The sequence below is a fragment of the Parus major genome, chromosome 1A (genome assembly GCF_001522545.3).
Source record: "Parus major isolate Abel chromosome 1A, Parus_major1.1, whole genome shotgun sequence".
In the NCBI taxonomy this organism is placed as follows: Eukaryota; Metazoa; Chordata; class Aves; order Passeriformes; family Paridae; genus Parus; species Parus major.
Window position 1 is genome coordinate 39513939 of NC_031773.1, and position 22398 is coordinate 39536336.

The 22398-nt window shown below is 37.3% G+C and overlaps 1 protein-coding gene across 1 annotated transcript; it reads left to right on the top strand.

Moving 5' to 3' along the window:
* The first annotated feature begins 568 nt into the window (after nucleotides 1-568).
* On the top strand, nucleotides 569-22161 carry ALX1 (ALX homeobox 1). The gene is made up of 4 exons (XM_033514769.1): nucleotides 569-966; nucleotides 3163-3467; nucleotides 7060-7188; nucleotides 18345-22161. Exons 1-4 carry the CDS (start codon nucleotides 735-737, stop codon nucleotides 18663-18665), a joined length of 987 nt encoding a protein of 328 aa, XP_033370660.1. The 5' UTR covers nucleotides 569-734; the 3' UTR covers nucleotides 18666-22161.
* Nucleotides 22162-22398: the final 237 nt, after the last annotated feature.

Consider the following 22398-nt stretch of genomic DNA (forward strand, 5'->3'; position numbering starts at 1 on the left):
TTTTAAGTTTCTCTGTTTTCCATCCCCTCTACACAAACAACTGCCTATGATATTTCTTTCTCTGTTTAACTCCAGGACAAAACTTCTGAGCTGTTTAATAAAGAAGGAACACCGGCTCTTAATTTTACAGCTTCAGAGAACAGGACTGCAGCTACCGACATATCAGTCAAATCGATTAAAGAAGATCCTTTACTTGAGGGTATGTGCCCCTGAAATTACCTCATTCTAAGCCTCTCAGGGAGCTGGGGGGAGAGGGAGGGAAGCAAGGGATTACTCTTTCCAGGATCCCTGGAGAAATGAGAATAGGTTGCAGAGGGGAAATGTCCTTTTTATTTGTCCTCCCTCCCCTCTCTCCCTCCCTTTCTCCCCTCACCCTCCCCGAATGCTTGTGTGTGTCTGTCTGAAACAGATCTGTCTGTCGAAAACGGGCCTGGAACTCCCTCCTGTGTTGGGATTAGGTCTTGGGGGACCTGGGGTGGAGTTAGACTGCTTGCTTAATTTCATATTCATTAGAAATGGGAGGTTGCACAAGAAGTCCTGCTGAGCTTCAAGATATAAGAGCAACTTCGGGTTCCTCTTTCAAGACAAGACAAATCAAAGGCTCAGAGGCAAAACAGCTCCCTGAGCACTGAACGCCTCTTCCTCCCTCCTTCCTTCCCTCCCATCCACTCACTCTCCCTCCCTTGCTCACAGTCCAGCCTCTGTCTAGGGAAGAGGCTCTCAAACAGCCTTAGATGATTATGGATTTTCTGAGCGAGAAGTTTGCCCTGAAGAGCCAGCCGAGCAAGAACAGTGACTTTTATATGGGAGCAGGAGGCAGTTTGGAGCACGTTATGGAAACTTTGGACAATGAGTCCTTTTATAGCAAAACGTCAGGCAGCAAATGCGTACAGGCCTTCAACCCTCTGCAGAGAGCTGAGCATCATGTGAGGCTGGAGAGGACATCACCCTGCCAGGACAACAGCGGTGAGTCGTCATCCCAGGGTTATTCTCCCTCCTGGGGATGTACGGGGGAGGGCAGGGAGAGACCAAAGGCAGCTGTGCAGCCGTGGGCATGCGAGGAGCTGTCAGGTCGTAGTAAAATAACAATAACAGTAACAATACTACTGTTATAATTCTGCTACCACGTCTAATAAAAAGAATTCCGGGAAAAGGCAAACGCCTGCTTTGAAGAGATCTTTTTCTTTCGGTGCAGCCCTTCAGCTACTGCCTTCCCCACCGGCCCCGGCCCGGGTCCCCCGGCTGGCCGAGAGCGCGGCTCGGGCACAGCCCGCGAGGGGACCGGCGGGTCCCGGAGAGCGCTGCGGGGCACGGCCGCCCCCGGTACCCTCGGTACCCCCGGTACCCCCGGTACACCCGGTACCCTGGCCACCCCCTGAGCGGCCCCTGCTCGCCCTCCGGCCGCTCCCCGGCCACCCCCGGCCCCGCTGCGAGCCGCGGCGTTTTCACCCAGCGAACCGCCGGGAAAAGGCATCGCCGGATGTCGGCGGGACCCCGGACACGGCCGGCGCTCCGGTGCCGACCCAGGGACGGAATCGCTCCGTCATCTTTGCTTCCCTCAAATATCGTCCTGCGACGGGAGCTGGGCTCTCTGCCGTGTTACCAAACGATGAGGAGAGGTGATTCTTCCCAAAACCACGTCGCTCTTCCGAAGAATAGTGTTAAACATTTTATCAAGTATTCAAATTTTCTCTCTCATAGGCAAGGAAAATGTTGACTATTTCCTTTTTAAAGCATTTAAGATATTCCTCATTATTCCAACATGATGAAAATAGCTATAGAAAGAAATTTTAAAAATTATTTCTTAGAAAAATTGGAAAGCATGGTTAAGATAGCTGCGTTAAGAAGACTAGCAATATCATATGTTTTTTGACTTCATATAGTCATTGAATTATATATTTTTTTGAGAAAGTTCTTTTATTTGTATGAAAAAATTTGTAAGAAATACTGATAGATTTCTTCAAGTGTGATTTAGAACAGAAAAGCCTACAGAAAATTGATTTATACATTGGAGCTTTTCTTAATTAGCTAATTTATTGTGTGCCTCGAGGGCTTTGGGGCATTTCCTATCTATGTATGCGTTGATGGTAAGTATCTAAAAATTGTGTTTCAATACAATCATCTCAAATTGAAAAAAAAGAAATTACCAAGAAAGTTAGAAAATCTCAAAGCCAGCTTATTATGTTACACAGAATCTTTTTAAGTTTTAATTTCTCTAGAGTTTGAGTCTTTTCCCCACCTTTTTCTTAGAAAAGAAAAAGAGTTTTTTTAAAATTCTTTAACTTGTCTCATTACTTTTCCAGTAGTATGTGATAAGTTAAAAATAGAAAATGTTTTAATTTCTTATTAAGGAGCTACTGCGGAGTATTTCTTATCTCTACTACTCAAGTTTTACCTAAAGACAAATAGTTCCTGCAATCCTTTTACAAAGTGCATGAAACAATCTCTTTTAATATGTTGACATTTTACAAAAATGCCCTGTATTTTATAACTGTAACAAACCTCATTGGAAACAATTCCACTTCACAAACCCAAAAGAAGGTATATGGAATTTATTGAATTTTAAGAGTGGATTTAATTTTTGGTTTCATTTGCTTTTTAATTGGTCAGTTTACAGCTATTAAGTTTGCTTCACTGTTAGTTTGTATTTTCATAGAAATAGAGGTTTTTATATTTGCTTCCAAGTTTAAAGGAACATTTGTCAATAGCTTTGTGCCTCTTCTATGAAAATCTGTTTTGGGCTAAGGTTCCTTATCTGTACAACTCTAGCTGATGCTGATTTCATGGGTTGTTAACTACTTTAGCGGCAGTAGCAGCAGAGTGAAAATGTCCAAGTCTCTTGTACAGTCTCCTTACTCTGTAACTTACTTCTCTACTCTGTAATATTATATAGTATTATATAAATGTAACTTATTACAACTTTGTAAGTTTTCAGATGATTTTCAGATGTACTTCTCAGTTAAAATTCAATGTGATTTCGTACTTTTATTCTGTCTGTAGTTAATATAACAAATTCCTCTTCCATGATCTCATATAGAAATAACACTGCCACGATGGAATCTTGTTCCTTGTGAAACTGTTTTATATGAGCTCCTGAATCTAAACACCTCTCCTTCCCCCTTGATCATTTATTAACCAGCTGTTAACCCACCTTGTGTACAGTGAACTACGGGATTACTAAAGTGGAAGGACAGCCTCTTCACACAGAGCTGAGCAGGCCCATGGACAATTGCAACAATCTCAGGATGTCTCCAGTGAAAGGGCTGCAGGAGAAAGGGGACCTGGATGAACTTGGTGATAAGTGTGACAGCAATGTCTCCAGCAGTAAGAAGAGGAGGCACAGAACAACTTTCACCAGTTTGCAGCTGGAGGAACTGGAGAAAGTGTTCCAGAAAACTCACTACCCTGATGTCTATGTAAGAGAACAGCTAGCTCTGAGAACAGAGCTCACTGAGGCCAGAGTCCAGGTAGGAACCAGATTTCAGCATTTCTATGGCAAATTGTGCATTGTAGGAATGAGTAAATTACACTCTTGGGGATTGTACAAAAGCTCTTGAAGCTAAAGTAAACAGCTCATTTTGCCTCATTTCTTTATGGACATGAGCTGTTTTGCTGTAGTGCTAAAATAACTTATTTTTTAAATAGCTTGTGTTGCAGTTCTGATCACTTGTTTAAAGGATGGGAAAGCAACATCAATAGTAAAGCTGTCTTGATTTCTTATAAAATTCCAGGCAGTGAAAACATAAATTGTTATGTGTAAAGATTCCACTAAAGACTTGTTGTTCAGACTGATGACAATGCAGAACTCAGATGCAGAGGATTCTATGTGTGTTATGGCATGAAAATTGCAGTCTAAACAGTAATCAAATTCCTTGCTTCTATCCAAAGAGTGTGCAGCGAAACAGCACATACATAAATGTGTATAAATATCTAAATACCTATATTTACATAGATATGCGCGTGTGTTTGTCTTTTGCCTGTATAAAACAAGGACATAATCCTTTTATCTTTTTTTTGTGAGAATGATCTTAGAAATCACAAAATTAGGAGGTACAGTTTCTGGTTTTTAAACTTTCATAACTGATGAATAATGTTACTCTAATTTTTGGAACGAAACACGCTGGTGACCACATAGTACATTATTTGAGTATTGTAACTGCATACAAATGTGATCCATTCAGTGTGTGCTCATATAGTAATCCCAATAATATTTATGGCTTTTGATGTACAATGGTGAGAAAAGAAGCTAAATATCCAGGAAATGCAGCCTTTCTCTTGTTTAGACGCCCTCTATTAGAAGAAGATGTGAGCCACATTTTGCAAGTTCATCTTAATTTTAGATATCTTCCCTGTTCTGGTAATAATCATTATTTCAATTTAAAGAATAACAGTCCTGTTGATTCTTATAGACTGGGATTAATTTTTAAAATTTAGTGACTTGAATATGATAACAACTTCACAACTTGTAATTAAATACATACTCACACATGCAGATAGAGAAATAGACGTCAGTGCACATGCATACAAACTGAAATTAAATCAGAAACACTTTCAGAAAGAAAGTCAGCTAATTAATTTTGTAAAGAAGTGTTCTCTTCATGTCTCTTCAAGCAGGCACCACATTTGCTGTTGCCATCAGAAAACAGGGTCCAAAACTGTGTGTCCGGTTACGACGATGTGATAGCAGCAATGCCAATGGAATTTGTTTCTGTGGCTTTTAACTCTTTAGGCTCTGCACAATCCCTCTCCTGAATTTGGTACAGCTTTCCAAGTATGACTTGCATTCATTGGGATTTAGTCTTGACTTAAAAGAAAGAAGGCAGCATAATGTTAAAACACTGTTCTAACAAACACATAATTCTGGAATACGGAGAACTACTTCAAGAGAAAATTAATAGTGAGAACAGGGAGGGGAAAATTGAACTAAAGTGTGTCACCTGACTTTTTATCACATTTTTTTCCTAAGATTTAGAGGCTTCATATGGTAAGAGTATTAAAAATAAGACAGAAAATGAAAAATTTATGTCTATATCAGACTTTCACAGAGTATCTATTTGTATTTTATTTAAACATGTTCTTACCATTCTTAAAAGATAACTGATCGCTGCATTTCTCATATGCTAAATATGAAAGGACATGTTGATCATTTCTATCCAGAGTAACAAGAGTATTCCATCACAAGATTAAGCAATTTGCAAGGCCTTACGTCATTAAAGGCAAGCATCTGGCAATTCAAGGATAACAAGCAGCAGATTTCTACATTTCTTTGTGGAGGCAAATGGTTACTTTATCTCTGCCAAGAGTAAGTTTCTAGTAAAGTGGTGTAAACAGAAACATTTTGAGGGATTGTCAAAGGAAAAAAATATGTGCTTTTTCTCATTTACTTCTATAAATTCAAGCAAATTGTTTGATTTAGTGTAGCAGAGTGATCAGCTGGATACCTTACCCACAGTTCTCTTCACCACCATTTCATCAACATCCAATTTAATATTTGTCCTGCACACATGCGGAGAGAGCCAACCTGAACCTAATTTATCTAAGTTGTTCTCTTTCCTGCTGCATGTCAGTCCAGTAATTGGTACCCATTTTAAGAAGACTGTCGAGGTCTTTCTTCAAGGAAAGAACTTCAGGACTAAATTTCCTTATCGTGTCCTTGATGACTCCTGTGGAGACAGGAGGTTTTTTTCTTCCCTTCCTCTTTCTTTTTGCTGGACCTCAGGCATCATAAATAACACAAATTTACCACCAAGGTTCCTAACAATATGTTCTCAGGAGTTATATACATAAGCCTTGCTTTCATTGCTGAATCTTTTAAAAGATTGCACATAATACATCTGCCACTAGTCCTTGAGAACGAAAATGAGCAAAATTATGCCCTGATTGTTTAAGCAGTATCAAAACACAACTGAGCTCTCCAAAGATCTAAGCAAGAACGGAATTATAAAACAGTGTTTTTTTGAATATCCCACAATATGGAATTAGAAATTTAAAACATATTTCCTCAAAATACAGGAAATATGTATTAAAAAACCCAGTCATGTGTATATATATATCTCCATACATCAAAATGAATTAGTGATCAATTTAGCAGGATGACTAACTAATGCCATTGTTTCCTTTACAAAAAGTAATAGTTCAGTTAAAACTATGACTTCTTGAAAAAGTCTCAGTGAGCTTGCTTACACCAGAACAATAATGACTGGTTGGATATTACTCTTATACAGTGTTACTTTTCTTTGCAATCCCCTTTATTCATCAGGATAATTCCTGAGCAGTTCAAAGTAAACTATCTGAAAGACAAAAAGAAATTATTAAGACCATGGGACAATGACAGTTATCAATAACAGAAAGAAATGGATGTATAATGGGTTTTTGATATAATAGTTTACACTCAAAATATTACAGAACAAACCAGGGAGTATAAAGAAATTCAAGCATTAAATCCAAATTATTCCATAGTCTAAAGTGCAATTCTTTTGTCTTCCATTATAAGAAACAGATATCACCTAACACCAATGTGAACAAAAGTTTACAATAATTCAAAAACTGTCTGTGACATGGTGACTTTTTATTATCTTCTTGTCCTTTTAAACTTCCTTATAGGAACTTTTCCTGCTGAGGAGACTACTGTCCTTGTGCCAATTTTTTCCTGCCTTTTTTTTTCCTGCACTTGATAAAGATTATGGACACATTTAGGAGGCAGATAATGGGTAGTCATAGCAAATCAGTAGGCATGGGGATTTAAGAGAATGCTCCTTTACTTGCTACAGGCTGATCTTTCTCAGGTTGTTTTTTTTGTTTGTTTGTTTGGGGTTTTGTTGGTTTTTTGAGATAATATAAATTAAACAATATGTACATTTAAAATAGCTAGCAAAAGTTAAGAAGGTGTGACATATGCAAGATTGAAAGAGTAAAAAATGATTTTCAGGTGGAAAACTTCCCTTTTGTAGATAAACAGAAATTTTCAAAGCCACCGTCCAAAACCTCATATTTACCTAAAACCCTTTGCACAGGATATAATTTTTTTTACCCTGATGACCCTTTCCTTGTATACTGTAGGTTTGGTTTCAGAATCGAAGAGCAAAATGGAGAAAAAGAGAACGCTATGGTCAGATCCAGCAAGCTAAGAGCCACTTTGCTGCCACCTATGATATATCTGTTCTTCCAAGGACTGACAGCTACCCTCAGGTATGGTAAAGACCAAGCAATACTTTGGTTCTACATTTAGCAGCCGTCTAAACAGCTCTGGTTTTGTATGTTTTCTAGGATGAGGTAGAAACTATCTGATCTCTAGCTTCCTTCTGATGTGTTAAACATGCACCATTTCTTTATGGACCTCAACAGACCATTAAATAGAACCAGTCTCCTACTAGCATGAAATCGTAATATAGCCATGAAGAATCACAACTGCATGTATATTGCTGGGGGAGAGAGGCAGAGGGACAGGACAGCTTTCTCAGACCATTGTGTTTGATTTTTTTTATTTATTTTTATTATTTCAGTTCCCTGTTAGTAAATAATAAGTTATACTGTGTAATAAGGTCATAATCTTCTGTCTCTATTCTTCAGTCCTTTGGTTTACTGTTCTATCTCACTCTCTACTTTTGTCTCCTTGCTTGCTTTAGCACATTGAACATTTTTATTCTGGATCCATTTTTTTTCTTGTCTCTGGCTTTACATTGCCTTTAGCACATAATTAATTAAAAAAAAAGCACCATACAAAGAAAAAATTCTTGCATGGTTCCCTTCCACTTCTGGTGTTATGGTGCTCCTCAGCCTCATTAGGTAGCAGGGTCTCTGCCAACCTTAAGAATATATTCTATGTGAGCTTGCTTTGGTCATGCTCTGTATTGGCTGGGTGAAGCGTTCCTCAGGGAAGAGTGGCTGGAAGTTGTCCCAGCAGAGAAGGGCCTGTGGGCACTGGTTGACAGCAGCTGAACATGAGCCAGCGTTTGCCCAGGTGGCCAAGAAGGCAAATATCATCCTGGCCTGGACCAGGGCAGGGATTGTCCCCCTGTGCTTGGCAGTGGTGAGGCCACACCTCGAGTGCTGTGTCCAGTTCTGGGCCCTTCACTATGAGAAGGACACGGAGGGGCTGGAGCGAGTCCAGACAAGGACAATGGAGCTGGGGAAGGGCACGGAGCACACATACTACGAGAAGCAGCTGAGGGAGCTGGGCTTCTTTGCCTGGAGAAAAGGAGGTGCATAAGGGTGATAAGGTCTCCCTTATCACTCTCTTCAACTGCATGAAATGAGATTGTAGCAAGATGGGCCTTGGTCTCTTCTCCCAGGGAACAAGTGACAGTTCAAGAGGTATAACCTCAAGCTGAGCCGAGGGAGGTTCAGGTCAGACATAAGGAGGAATTTTTTCACTGAAATGGTGGTTAAACACCAGGATGGTGGAGTCACCATCCCTAGAAGTGCTCAAGAATTGACTGGAAATGACAATTAGTGCTATGCTCTAATATATCATGGCAGAGTTTGATCAAATGCTGGACCTGATGATCTTGGAGGTCTTAGTGATTCTATGAATGTGATTAGCTATGAACTATGATGTGTCATCTACTCAGTTTAACATGCTTTACCTCTGAGGAGGTTGCATGTTACTGGGTTTGGTGCCTGGGCCAGAGCTGGCTTGTGTTCCAGTGGCTCAGAACATGGACACAACATTTCATCTGTGGTGCCACTTGTAAGTCTGCCTGGCTTTGTTCTAAAAGGTAGCAGGGCAATAACCCAAATTGCATTAGCAACTGCTGCATGACTGTGTGTTTAGGTGGACACAGTCTTAGGTTTTCACAAAAACATAGATATGCATTCACTCACAGATCTCATTCAAGGGCGTCAACTCTCCTTGGAGGTTTTTCTGACTTACCTATAGCATCACAACAAGTGATACAAGGAACAGTGCTGAAGCTTTGAGATTTCTAGACTAAATTTGTATCTGCCAGCTTATCTTGTATTTTTAGTAGGATTCCATCTACATATTTTCCTAAATGATGAATGTTTCATTAGTATAAGATAATGGAATAATATAAGTCTTTGGTAAGCATTTAAAATGATTGTCCTAAAATTAATGTTTTTCAAAAATCTCACATTTCTTAACTATATGATAATAAGATCTATAAAATTCTAACAAATTAAAATATCTATTCCATACTTTAAGATTGTTAAAAAGATTAATTCACTGCATTTCTGTTTATATTTTTGCCAAAAAAATATCTGCTAGACAGATAACACAACTAAGCTTCAGCCTGACAAATATTTCCATCACTAATTAATAGATTCTTAACAACAGAAGATTGAAATGCAAATGCTGGCCCCATAATCTTAGATCAAGCATGTCTGAAATTTCTGTGTAGAAATACAAGACGTGTACTCATTCACAAACACGAATGCGACGTGCTCACCTACAGCCACAGACTAACAGACTGCAGGTAAACAGAGACACAAAGGTGTGATTGAGTCTGGTCACCTGCACGAGAAGGCTGTGTTTTGGTGTTCTGTACTTCAAGAACAGCAGCAAGGAGCTAAATGAAGGTGTGAGTGCACTTTGCATTGGCTGTTTGAGCTGAGTGGTTGCATGCATAGCTTGGCTACACGATAAAAACAAGGTAGCTTGATCATCAGAGAAAAAGTTGGCTACTTTTCTGTATATGAGTAGGTATCCAGGCAATTATCACAGAACACTTAATAAAAATACATGTTCTTGCTGATGTGGTGGTAATTCTTCATAGTTTTCACGTTATTAAATCCTCTCCTTCAGTAAAACCACAACTTTATCATATATATAACATTTCCAGTGAGAATGCCTGAGACAATGAAAATCTGTTTTAAAAACAATGACTACTAACATCACTGCATTCAAATATTTTGAACTAGATGTCCATTAGTAAGTGCTTCACTTATGGAAAATAAATATACAGCACCTGATTTGCTATAAATTCATCAATCTTTCCCACAACTCAGGCAGAAAAGGTATTTAAAATTGTTTTATTGTAATGTTATAAATTGATTTCCCCAACAATTCCTTTATTTCATTGTAGCTAATGTAAGAAAAGAAAACAAATATTCTTTTTCCTTTATTTTTTTTCATGTACCACCACCACCACAGGCACTTCTCTTGTGACAATAGGCAAATATTAAACAAGCTTTTCCATACTTTTAAATAAATAGTTTTTCTTGTGGATTGTAGAGCACAGATCACTAGTGCTTATTTAAGAATCACAGAGAAAAACAGACTCCCTGTTGCTGGAAAAAAATATAGGTTGAATGTTGAAGAACAATGAAATCAAGCTGAGAAATTTACAACTTTATGGCAGAAAGAGCAGGAACAAATATGAATTTCTGGTGTGCATTATAAGGATTTGCAGCCTGCAGATTTTCTGTTTTGGGTCCAACCATGCATATGTTGAGAAAACACATCTCGGTTGCATTCCAGCAGAAGCATCAGTCTCTTGCAGTCAACAGAGGGTGCCGTGGAGACTTCTGCTTAGTCTCCTCACCAATTATCTTCATCAAATACAAATTAAGAACATAATGCTGCTAGGCATTGTGTGACTTCATAAACCTGAAGGTTTTTCCTGTAGGAAGATGAATCTTTCAACTCATTTCAGACAGAAGGTTGGCTCTGAATCAGAGAAAGGTTGAGATTGGAAGTGACCTCTGAAGGTGGTCTGGTCCAATATCTGTCTCTACAATCCAGGCTAATTTTGCTACTAAATTCCACATCTTTATCTTCATAATAATAACAATTTAGATTATTTTTTGGTAGTTCATAATTCTTTGCTTTGCTCTTTCAGTCTAACCTTAATTATTTTTACAGTATATTGATTTCAGATGTTGGTTGCTGTTTTTTTGGGGTTCTTTTTGTTTGTTTGTTGTGGGTTTTTTTTGTTTCTTTGTTTTTTAATTGCTCATCTACCTGCCAAGAAATTGAAAATCTCCTAAACTGGACAAATTCTGCATGCATATATTTTCCATTAATTATACGGTCAAAACCTGGGTTACAGAGGATGGCTGTTTGTACAACATTGTAGAACAACCACCTCTTACTCAGATGTTTTTTTCAAGGCTTTAAAAACATTATGCTGAAAATCAGATTTTTCTAGGAAAAATTTATGCACAGTGATTTTTATTCATTTTAGTAAAAGTTTTCAGTTTCATTAGTTTCAGTGTCTGAACTTCAAGGTTCTCTTGTAGATGCAACACATTGTGGTCTAAATCATCTTAAGTGTGCTCAGGAGTACCCATATCCTAGACAGTTTTAGCTTAACTAGCAATAGCCTACTTCATATCATTGATGATATGAAAGTGAAGATGGAACATCTGAACATCAGCTGGGAAATTAATGCAGATGCCCTTCATGGGGAAGTTTATTTCACTGAGGTGAATGTCAGTAAATAAGCCATAGTTAATTTGGTCACTTAAATACAGTGTAGGGTGTTATTAAATATGTCTCAGGATATCTGAGACACTGCTGAAGTGTTGATGAACAGGATTTAAAAGAAGGATCTATCCTTCATCTTAGGAAGTCGTGGTCAGATAAGTATTAGACATTTGTGTTTAGGAAACTTAACCAAAGGGACTTTTATACCAGACACAGATTCCCTTTACAGCTGTCAAAAATCTGATTGATTGAATTTTTTATTCCTAAAACATAAGGTGTAAAATAGGTGAGATGATCTCTAAGCATTTTTTATTCTGATACCTGGTTCATCTGCAGTCATCTGTAGTTATCTTACACAGATGCATAAGTGATATGTTGGAAGAGGAACAATAAAATGTCTCTTTAGCTCTGTTCTTCTCTTACCTTATTGGTCTTTATTTGACTCCTTCTGCCACCCTGTGTTAGTGGGAAGGCTCCTGTTACAAAGGGTACTTGATCTCATCAGATTCAATGATTACCTATGAGAACTAACAAGAAAACCCGAGACAAAATTGCATTCTACCCCCTCCTTATTTGCACATGCAAGAGCCTATACTATTATCACACAGACTTCCAGCTTTCCCTGTGTGAATTAAACTGATAAAGCTGTTGTCTTTATAAATAAGTGCATCAGTATGTAAATAAACATTAAATTGTATTACTGAAAAGCTGATAAAAAAGGTCAACATTTTTCTCCCAGATAGGCTCTTTCTTTGCATCTTTCCTCCTTTTTACTTGTTCTTTGAATCATGTTCATTTGTTGTAATTTTTCTTCTGAAGTTCTTTTTAAAGGATTAATTTTGTCACACCACCCTACTTTCCCTCTTAATATCACATGTAAAATGTTTGTGTTTTTTTTAAATTTTCTTGAAAATGCAGGGAAGACTTGGATAGGATTGAATTTAATTTTTTGTTTCAATTGAAAAAACTCAATATAGTGCAGGTGGCAATCCTAAGACAACAAAGGCTTTTCCAAAGTATGGGAACAGGAGTGATATAGAAGTTCTAGAAAGAAATGAAAATGTTGAAATCTCAGAAACAGAAGGAAGAGGCTGAAGTTTGCATTCCATCCACCAGAATGATAAATCAAATTAATATGTTGAACAGCATGGCATCACATGATGTGTTGGCAGTCAAAGAGTGTAGAAGTGGTATCAGCATACATGTGTTAAGTACTAAGTCCTTGGATCATCATTATAGCCTTAGTACATATGGCTAATCCTCATTAGCAATAATCAAAGTTACATGCTCCAATTAAATGTTCATATGGAATGTATTAGACGCCACATGTTATATGACTTAAAATTTCTTTTAACTGTAGTAGACATATAAATGACAGTTAATCACAATAGTTCATTAAGGCTCTGGGTACACTGATTAAGCAGGAGTGGATGTGGCAGACATATCTGAGCTAGCTTCAAAGAGGTTTTATCACACACTCACGTGTCTAGCTGTGACAGCATGGAGCTCGGGCTGAGCCACCACCTGCATGGTGTGTGTGTCCTGCTGCTTGTGTGCTCACTTGCCTGGCTGTGGCTGATCTTCCAACAAGAGTGAAGTGACACTTCTAATCTTTCTGGGTGGTGTCTGCTCCACACAAAATAGCTTTTGCACTGCACTTTTATTTTTTCTTGGTAAAAAACCACCACTGTATGTGGTCCTTCTCATAGTCTCAACATCCAGTTTGTTGCTCTGTGGGGTTTTTGTGTGACACATGTATTTTTTAAAGTGTGAATGACTTTACTGGGGCTTAATTTTATGGCAAATTTTCTCTCTTTTTTTTTTTTTTTTTTCTAAGACATACAACATTTTTAATAGTATTTTTCAAAATATAAAATATTGTCTTTAACTGTATCATAGGGTTGGAATATAATTAATCCATATTGTAGCTGGCCTCAAGATTTCAGTAGAGAGAATTTACAGTTTACTAAACATCCCTACAAAAGTAAAAGCTTGATGGCTTTTCAAATCCTACATTATTTTGAAGCTTAGCAAACTTGTTTAAATGTGGAATCTAATGGTCCAATTTTTATTTTGTTCACCATGTGTAAGGCAAATGTGAACTGAAGGTGTCAATCACGTATTTTAAATCTGTATCATTAAACTTCTCACTTACATGAGCTAATTAGCATTTTATTTATATCTGAAAATTGTGTGCTGCATCTCTCTCATACCTGAGTCCAATACAGTACAGGTTGATCTTCACATGTGCACTGGTCACATTGCAACAGCTCTTACCAAATGATCACAAACTAAAACAATGAAAAGTGTTTAGTCTAGATAGAAATGCAAAAATACAATGAGAGTGGTGAAACACTGGGACAAGTTGCCCATAGAAATTAATGAAGCCCTGCAGCTGGAGTGACTCAAAACACGGCTGGTTGAGGCTTGAGTAACCTTATCTAAATTTGAGAGTAGCTGCTAGCAAGGGTTTAGAAAAATAATCTCAGTGGATCTTTTCACTTTAAGTTATTCTGAGAATCTACAAGCTTGGGAAGTACAGGAAAATTTCTGCCTGTATTTTGGACATTCTAAAGAGGAACCCAGAAAAAAAAAAAAAAAGTGGAAAGTTACAAAAAAAATTAATTGTGCTGATGGACCAGGAATGACCAACAGATACAAGTTGTGAACTATAGTCGTTTTGGGCAGTGTAACAGCTATTCCATTTAGTCTCCCAAAAGTAGCTCCTTGTGCTAGCACAGATCTGATATTTCTGTCAGTGCAAGGAGAGGAGTATTTAAAATTTTAGCAAATCAATCTGACACATATTTTCTATAATTACATAAATCCTTAACTCTCATTAGTTATCATTTCTCATTATCATTATCTCATTTAGTGCCACTTTTGTTTTCCACAGAGTAAATGTGTAGTTTCTAATTTCTTACAAGTGTAATTATAGTAACATTCATTACATATAGCATTTATTATGTAATATAAGAATAACATCTCTTGATATCTAGAGATCTTAAAAGATTAGAATTTTGTATCCCATGTGAAGCACTGGAACAGGTGCACTCAAGCAGAAGTTGTGTGTGCTCACAGGGCTGTCTGCTGGAGATGGTCTCTAGTCTGGATAGGCAGGTAACAGAAATAACATGTGCCAAAAATTTGGGGATGGGAGAACAAAGCTGGGGAAGTGATAGTAAAATTCCCAGGAAAAGTTTTGATCTTTGAGCTTATGTGATTTTCCCAGGGGCTGCATAAAAAGGCTGAAGCTCAGGGAGTTTGAAAGTTTATCATAAAGTAAAGCAATGAAACCAAGTGGGGTGACCAATTACCTCAGCTAGTTTTCCTCTACAGTGTCTAACAGAAGGTCATGTGCCTAGGAAATCATATCATAACCATGTTAACAGCCATAACTCTCCAGTTATGTTCTTCTCACAGCTATGAAATCCTATTTCTTTTTCTATCAGGAAGGGTGTGTGTGCATGTGCATGCATGTATAAAACATACTGTAGGTAAATATATTGAAGGGCTCTGGTAATTTCATGGTAACCACAAGAGCAAAGCTCAAGTTGTTTGTGATGTTAACAGAAACCAGAGATGTGCTGTATGTATGGCCTCATTCACAGTCTTTGAATTGCCTTTTATATAGTTCATGGATCACACAAGATTTTAAGAGGAAAAATATTTTCTTTAAATTCATGTACATAATGTCGCTTTTCCTTCTAACATACCAGAAGAAGTTCTCATCATTTTGACTAATTGTGAAACATTACTGTATTTATTTTTAATACAGGAATACCTTCTGCCCCTTAATTTCAGTACAAGATATTTATGTTGTAAATACTTGTGAAGAAATGAAAATTTAATATCAAATGTGAAGTCACCCCACCAACTAAAATGAATAGAAAATTGATATGACTGAAACATTGTTTTGGAAAGCATAACTACCTCATGAGAGAAGATGTAAAGATTTTCTAGAGTTTTTTGGCATTCCTGAAGTTAAGTTTAATAATTTGGATTCCTTTCTCTAAGGAAGAAACCTAGGGCACTCCTTTAAAAGTTTTAGAAATTAATAGCTTGTTCACATGTTTCTTTAAAAAGACATATTTTAGGATTTGCAGCTGGATTATGTTCTCATTTACACCTGTGCAATCTCAGTGAACCTAAATTGAAGGAGATTTGTCTAGGATAAAAATATCAGGAAAATTGGTGGTACTAAACTTAGTTTACTGCAAACCAAACTACTCGAAATATGGAAAGAAGGAGTGATTTTGTGATTCCTCCAGACCACATAGGTTATTGGGCACTTTCTAACTGAGCCTCTGAACCTTTTGAAGACTTCCCATCGTGACTGTATTAAAGGTAAACTTGTTCATGTTTGTATTTAAACATATCTTCTTTGAAAATTCCTCCCATAATTATATCTGTGCTGCATGGGTGACTGCAGCATTTTCCATAGCATTTCTTAGAAAGAAATTTCAGTATGTCAGATAAAAAAGGCTTTGTTGCATGTAAATTAACTTTGGTGATTATGAGCTCCTTCAGAAATAGCTCATGTATTAGACACTGTGTAGATTAACTAGTTTCTCCCTGGGGAAATTTGTCTGATTATATGTCAGAACCTGCTCAGGTAGGTTAATTAAGGAGTAATAAGGCAGCTGGGAACTATGTCAAAGTGTAGAGAGTCTTCCATGGGCAGGCATTTGAGTCTTCTGAAAAGTGATTATGGGAGGAGGAAACTGGAAAGTTCTGAAACTTTTTTTAGATTTCCCCATGTAGACCTCAGGAGGCTCACAAGGAGGAGGAAAAAAATCTTCCATATCTGTCCTCAGACACCTTACTCCCTCCATTGCCTCCCAGCAGGCCATCTAAAATATGCAGGAGCAGAAGCCTGAGGTGTGCCCAGCTCTGTGGGTGTATGTGTGTGCATGGAGGGGCACGTCCATGACTGTGTGGAACCATAGCTGCATCCATGCATGTCTGTGTCAACAAGCTGGCCAGACACAGAGTTTGGGGAGATGTGTTGCTACCATGATTTTTCCCCAGGCTTTTGCAGGAAACAGGAATGGAGCATTTACTGGATTATTTTTTTGCTGCTGGAATTCCCAAGGAGCCTGGATTAGTTGTCAGCTCCTGATGACCTTGCTAATACAACTGTTTGAAATATAAACTTTTAAAATAAGACTATTTGATCCTTCCTATCTGCACTAGATCTCTAGCTAGATGGGTTCAGTGAACTATAATTTATCGCTTTAGCTATCGTGTTGGTGGTTTGGTGGGTATGTGCTGTTGCAAAGTGATAGGGCAGTGGGAGAAAAAACACAACTCATCAGCCTTAGAAACATGTTTTCATTTTGTGTGTGTGTGTATGTGTGTGTCTGTCATAATTCATTACTTCCCCTGACCTCTACTTTGGCAGAAAAAAATCACTCAGCTAGAGAGATAACCTTTATATCTTAAAGTCAAAATTCCTTTGTCTATGGATTCGGAATGTGAATGTAAAATTAAGTTTGAAGTGGGAATTCACTTTTCAGTGCTAACTGAAGAGTAATTGAGTTACTCCAACATATCACAGGGAACAAAGACATGTGGGCTCAATCGTAGTGCATCAGGGCAAGGATACACTGAACAGACTACACATTTTTAGAGTGAAGACAAATTTAGCAAAGGAAAACAAATAGGAAATGATATAGTTACTGGCTGACAACATCTGTACTGGGAATGGGGACTAAAAATGCCTTGCCTGATGTTATTTATACATAAAAAAATTACCAACATTCAGGAAAGATATATAGGTACAAGTGGAGAAGACATACAAAGCTGTATATTGTATAATGGTGTGTGCAAATGAGGAATGACTGAGGTAGTTTGAGTATGTCAGAAATTATATCATATACATGTAGTACTGATAGAGAGAAAGTAGACAGTTTGGAAAAACAGAAGGGCAGCTGCTGAGTGTGAAGTTTGATCAAATCAAAGTGAATAGAGCAAGAATGAAAGACCATGCTGTCGGAGATAAAAACAAGAGTTGACTTATGTTAGGTCTTAAAAATCTTTCTATCTGTTCATCTAGTAACAAACAAGTGAAAAATACTTATCCATAAATAGTATCTATACATAGATGGGAGAAGGCCTGAGACTCAGAATGAAGCTTTAAGTGACTGCCAAGTATAGAAAGGATTATACATCAAAGCTTGAATACATGGTTACTCCAGACATTGCTAGCAACCACAATGTTTGTGTCCTAGTCTGTCATGCAACGTTTTCCAGGGATGCACAATGCAGCTTGTTAAGGCTGAGTGCTGAAACAGAAATGCCCTCAAAGTATAATTTCACATAAAAAATCATGAAAAGAAATATTATGTCAAATCTATCTTTGAAAAATATTTACGAAAAGGTTTTGAATGCATTATCAGTAATTCCTGTTTTTTAGGGTTTAATTTCTTTTAAAGTAATTATGCAAGGCTTCTCATTATTAAATTTTTCAAATACTTGTTGGGCTTTGTCGCTTGAGAAATCCAAATTAGTTTGTTTTGTTCACCCTTTTCCTACCATTACAGTGGGATTTCTAATGAGGAGAAGCATTTATGTTGAAAACATCTATGATCTTGTACACTCTTTTGACACCCTTTCTCTGATGTCAGTTGTGTGTTTCTATTAATTTTATTTACTGGTTGGGCTGATGGCATCCTAAGGTTCAAGAGTAGACATCATATGTGGAACCACAGGGCAAATGGATGACAAAATAAGGAATGTGATTCATCAGCCCTTGCTTGATTGAGTGAACAATCTCATATTTTGACTCGTGTGATCTCTTCATACTCTTTTCTAGCATGATTGCAGAGAACTTGTTAAATACTTGCTGCTTGTTTCAGAGGAGAACTAATTGTGCATGAAGGAGAGCAAACCAAGCGTTGCAGAAAACAAAAGATGGACTATCTAAGTTTAATTGTATTCATTTTATGTGTTCCAGATTCAGAACAATCTGTGGGCAGGGAATGCTGCCAGTGGTTCTGTGGTTACCTCCTGCATGCTGCCACGAGATACATCCTCCTGTATGACACCTTACTCCCATTCACCCCGGACAGATTCTGGCTACACAGGCTTTTCAAACCACCAGAATCAATTCAGCCACATGCCCCTCAATAATTTTTTCACTGACTCGTTGCTTTCTGGGGCAACCAATGGACATGCTTTTGAAACCAAGCCAGAGTTTGAAAGGAGGTCCTCCAGCATTGCAGTTCTACGGATGAAAGCCAAAGAGCATGCTGCCAATATTTCCTGGGCCATGTAATATAGCAGTACCCTCTCTCAATTTCTTTTTTTTTTTTTTTTAAAGCAAACTAAAACCATTTTTATTTCCCATATTTAAAGGGAACAACAATAAGCTGCTGTGTGTGGAATGCTAGAAATCACAATATACACGATGTCTGCTTAAAGAAATGCAATATAATATTTAACAATAAACCAAGAATAAACCAAATAGATTTACCATGCATCAAGCTCAACAAGCCCTCTTTGTTCTGCTTTTTATATATGTTTTGTTGTACCAGTTGATGAAATATGATTATAGAATTTACAAAAAAAAAAAATAAAACTACTAAGAAAATGTGTCTCCTCCATGGTTTTTAGCAGCCCTGTATAAAAAAATTGTGCTTTACAAATGAATACTTCATAAAGGAACAACTTGGTAAAGGATAATAAATTTATTATACTAAACTCATGATGTAAATCTCTAAGCACACCACGCAAAGAAGGAAATATATGACCATTCATGCTGTACGTAGAATTTGTAGACTGAGTTCTCTCAGCACTGTGCTGCTGCTCTAAGCCAGCTCTGCTTTTTGCTAAATGCATGTTGAGCTTGTTGAATTTATATCAATGAACTAATGTATTAAGAATAGAAGGTACTACTTTATCTTATGGACTTGAGTGTATTTCTGCTAAAGAGATTTTTTTTGGAGTCAAGTATAATGCTGAAAGTAGGATCACAGTGTTTAATAGATGTGCACAGATTTTTCAAAGATGTGCACAGATTACGTGTCAACTAGTATATTTAAATTAAAGGTTATAGAGAGGGTGTCATGAAGCTGAGGTGACTAAAAGACATGAAATAGTACTCCTACACTTTTAACAGAATACAGATTAAGAAAAAAACCCAAACAACACAATACTGAGGTCTTCCAGTACAGTCCATTTTACTGGGTTTTGCTTCTCTGTAGTCAAACTGAAACAAAAAAGTCCAACAAGGCTTGTCAGATTCAGTTTGTAACTGATCTTAAGATGGTATTAGAGTACTGTTCATTTGGTTTTAGTTACATTTCGTTGAAAGTTTGCTTATATACTTTCCAGAGTGTAAGACTAGTTTGCTACCTTTAAAGTATATAGGAAAAATCTTTTTGACTGCAATGGCTGCAGGATTTGGCTCTCAACTCCCAGCCTATCACAAAGGAATTAAAATGTCAGCAGACTTTCTGACATTTCTGGTGGAAAAAAAATAGAGGAGAAGAAAAATACTTTACATCTGGAGAATTGATATCTGCTTTGATTTACTTCTCCTCCCTTTCCCCTGTCACATTCCAAGCTCCTTCAGATGAGTGAAATGTCAGCCTCTTTGAAAGCAACAGTCAGTCTCTCAGGTTCATAAAGGCAAAGTAAATTAATTGAAATAAAGAAGGACTTGCATGGCTGTGATTAGAACAGGATACAAGTCTCGGGGCACCCCCTGCTCGTTCTTGCTTTTCTCTCTGGCCATTAGTTAGGAACAGAGGGCGCACGGGGGAAGAAGGGAAGATCGGGAAGCAGATTTCACCACAGAACTGCAGAACTACCAGTACTCACAAAAGCAAACACAGGAATCCCCAGATTTTCTCTTCTCCCACTCAGGAGGGCTAAACTTGAAACAAAAATAAGAGATGGGCTCATTCTGTAGCCTTTCAAGGGAATAAACAAACTTGACTTTGAAACCATCAGGATCAACTGAAAATGGGGTTTTTACAGCAGAGTCTTATACAGCTGAAAGGAAGGTTGTCTTATTTTCCACTAGTAATAAACTCAAATTTTAACACATGCATATACTCCAATTTGTGGTTTCCTGATTTGGTTCCCCTTCTAAAAATTAGCTTCAACTTTGGCCTGAGGAGCTGGAAAAGAGTATTCTGGCTAGAAGTTATCTTTCAATTTTTTATGGTCTGTTTAGACAGCAGTAAAACTAGACTCATGATTTAAAGCAAAAAAAAAAAAAAGTTATTGGTACAGGTAGAGGCATTAGTTTTGTATAGACACTTTTGCCACATGCAGAAGAATGCAAATGGTGGAAATACAAGCGATTTTTTAGCAAACTGTTTTCAGTTTTTGGTTTTTTTTTTGTTATATTTTATTCAGTTTCCACATCACTACTTTTTAAGGTATAATATTTAGAACATGCCAAAAAAATTTCCACAATTTTTTGTTAGGGTTTCATTAGTGGACAAAGAATAAAATGTTTAACTGGCAATCTCCAATCCATTTTTGTTCTTGCATCTGTCAATTTACTTATTTTCATAGAAGAATTTTCTATTGTTTTCTTCTGAAATCTCCCCAAAATAATTTGTGCAAGGCTTTTTATGTCAGGATTAAAATGTAACAATTCCTAGGAATTTATTGCAAGTGCAGATTTATTACAGAATAAGTATCCATTTTCAAGATATTACAACAATTTTACATGCTTGAAGCTTCCAAAATCAAAGGGGAAAAATAAAAGTCCCTGTCATCTTCCTGCTGATTTTAATTAAGTGAAAGGGATGCAAGTGTAATTATTCGTCATCCTCAAATCCAGCAATGGAAATTTTTTGTTACTTGTTGCTAGCATAAGTTTGTATGTTAAATAAATAGGTATTCAACCCCTCATTAAACCTGAGGTGTGATAAGTTGCAGGCCTGCATTAAGCTTGTCATGCTCTTGCATCAGCCTCGTCTCGAAGAATGAATGATAGCCTGTTGGTTGCAGCGTTTCATTTAGCTAATGAAAAAGTATCTTCGTGTTAGATGTCAAGTACTACAACAGGGTCACATTCTGCCACTTTTATTTAGTAGTGCTTTACTCCGTGAGTAGTCGCATTGATGGGACTGAGACTACTCACATAGGCCAAATTGTGAATCACTTGTAAATGTTTATTCACAATGGCCCCATTCATGCAAAAAAAAGCCTCTCAGCACAACATGAGTAATCGGTTCATAATCAGGCCCGGCTTAAGGTACTATTCAGCTCTAGTAGGGATGGCAGAATCTGGCCCGTGCTGGCTTAAGGCCAGACTCAGATTTTTTAAGCAAGATGAGTAGCTCCTTATTCCACAAATAGTGCAGAGAAACCCAGCAGGGCTATTTGTAGTGTTCTCTTTTTCTAAGAAAATTCTACAAAAGAGACATTTAAATATATGTAAATAACTTAAGTGAGTTTTTATGAAAGGGAAATTATTTTATTTTCTACTGGATTATACTCCCACATTTGACAGGACTTGTGTTCTTGTGCTTTGATTTTATCCCTTAATGACTTCTTCTCTTGAGCAACTAATCTTTTCACTTCTTGAACATGTGGAAAATGCACTAAAAACAAAAGGAGGTGATTTACAAAGCCTTCCTGCCAAGCATGTTAACTAAAGTTTGAGATATGTGGTCATCATGCTATGCTGAGAAGTAAATTTATAGAACTTTTGGGCAAAGAGTCCCTATCCTGTTAAAAGAGAAAGTGAAATATTGTTCTAATTATTGATGCACTGTTTGTTTTTTTTCCTGTGATTGATTCATCAACATTTTGAAAATCTTCAGCCTGCATTTTAACAAATTTCTGAATAAATGTAAATTTACCTATGAAATGTAAATTTATTTGTATTATGATTTTTACAGACTCATAAGTGATGGACAACCCTGCATTTAGCAGCTAAAGATACAGTTGTCTTATGACCTAGATGGTCAGAAATGTTTGACAAAAATGAATTCTACCTACAGTTTAACAGTGTTACACACCACAGGAATACATCAATGAAAACA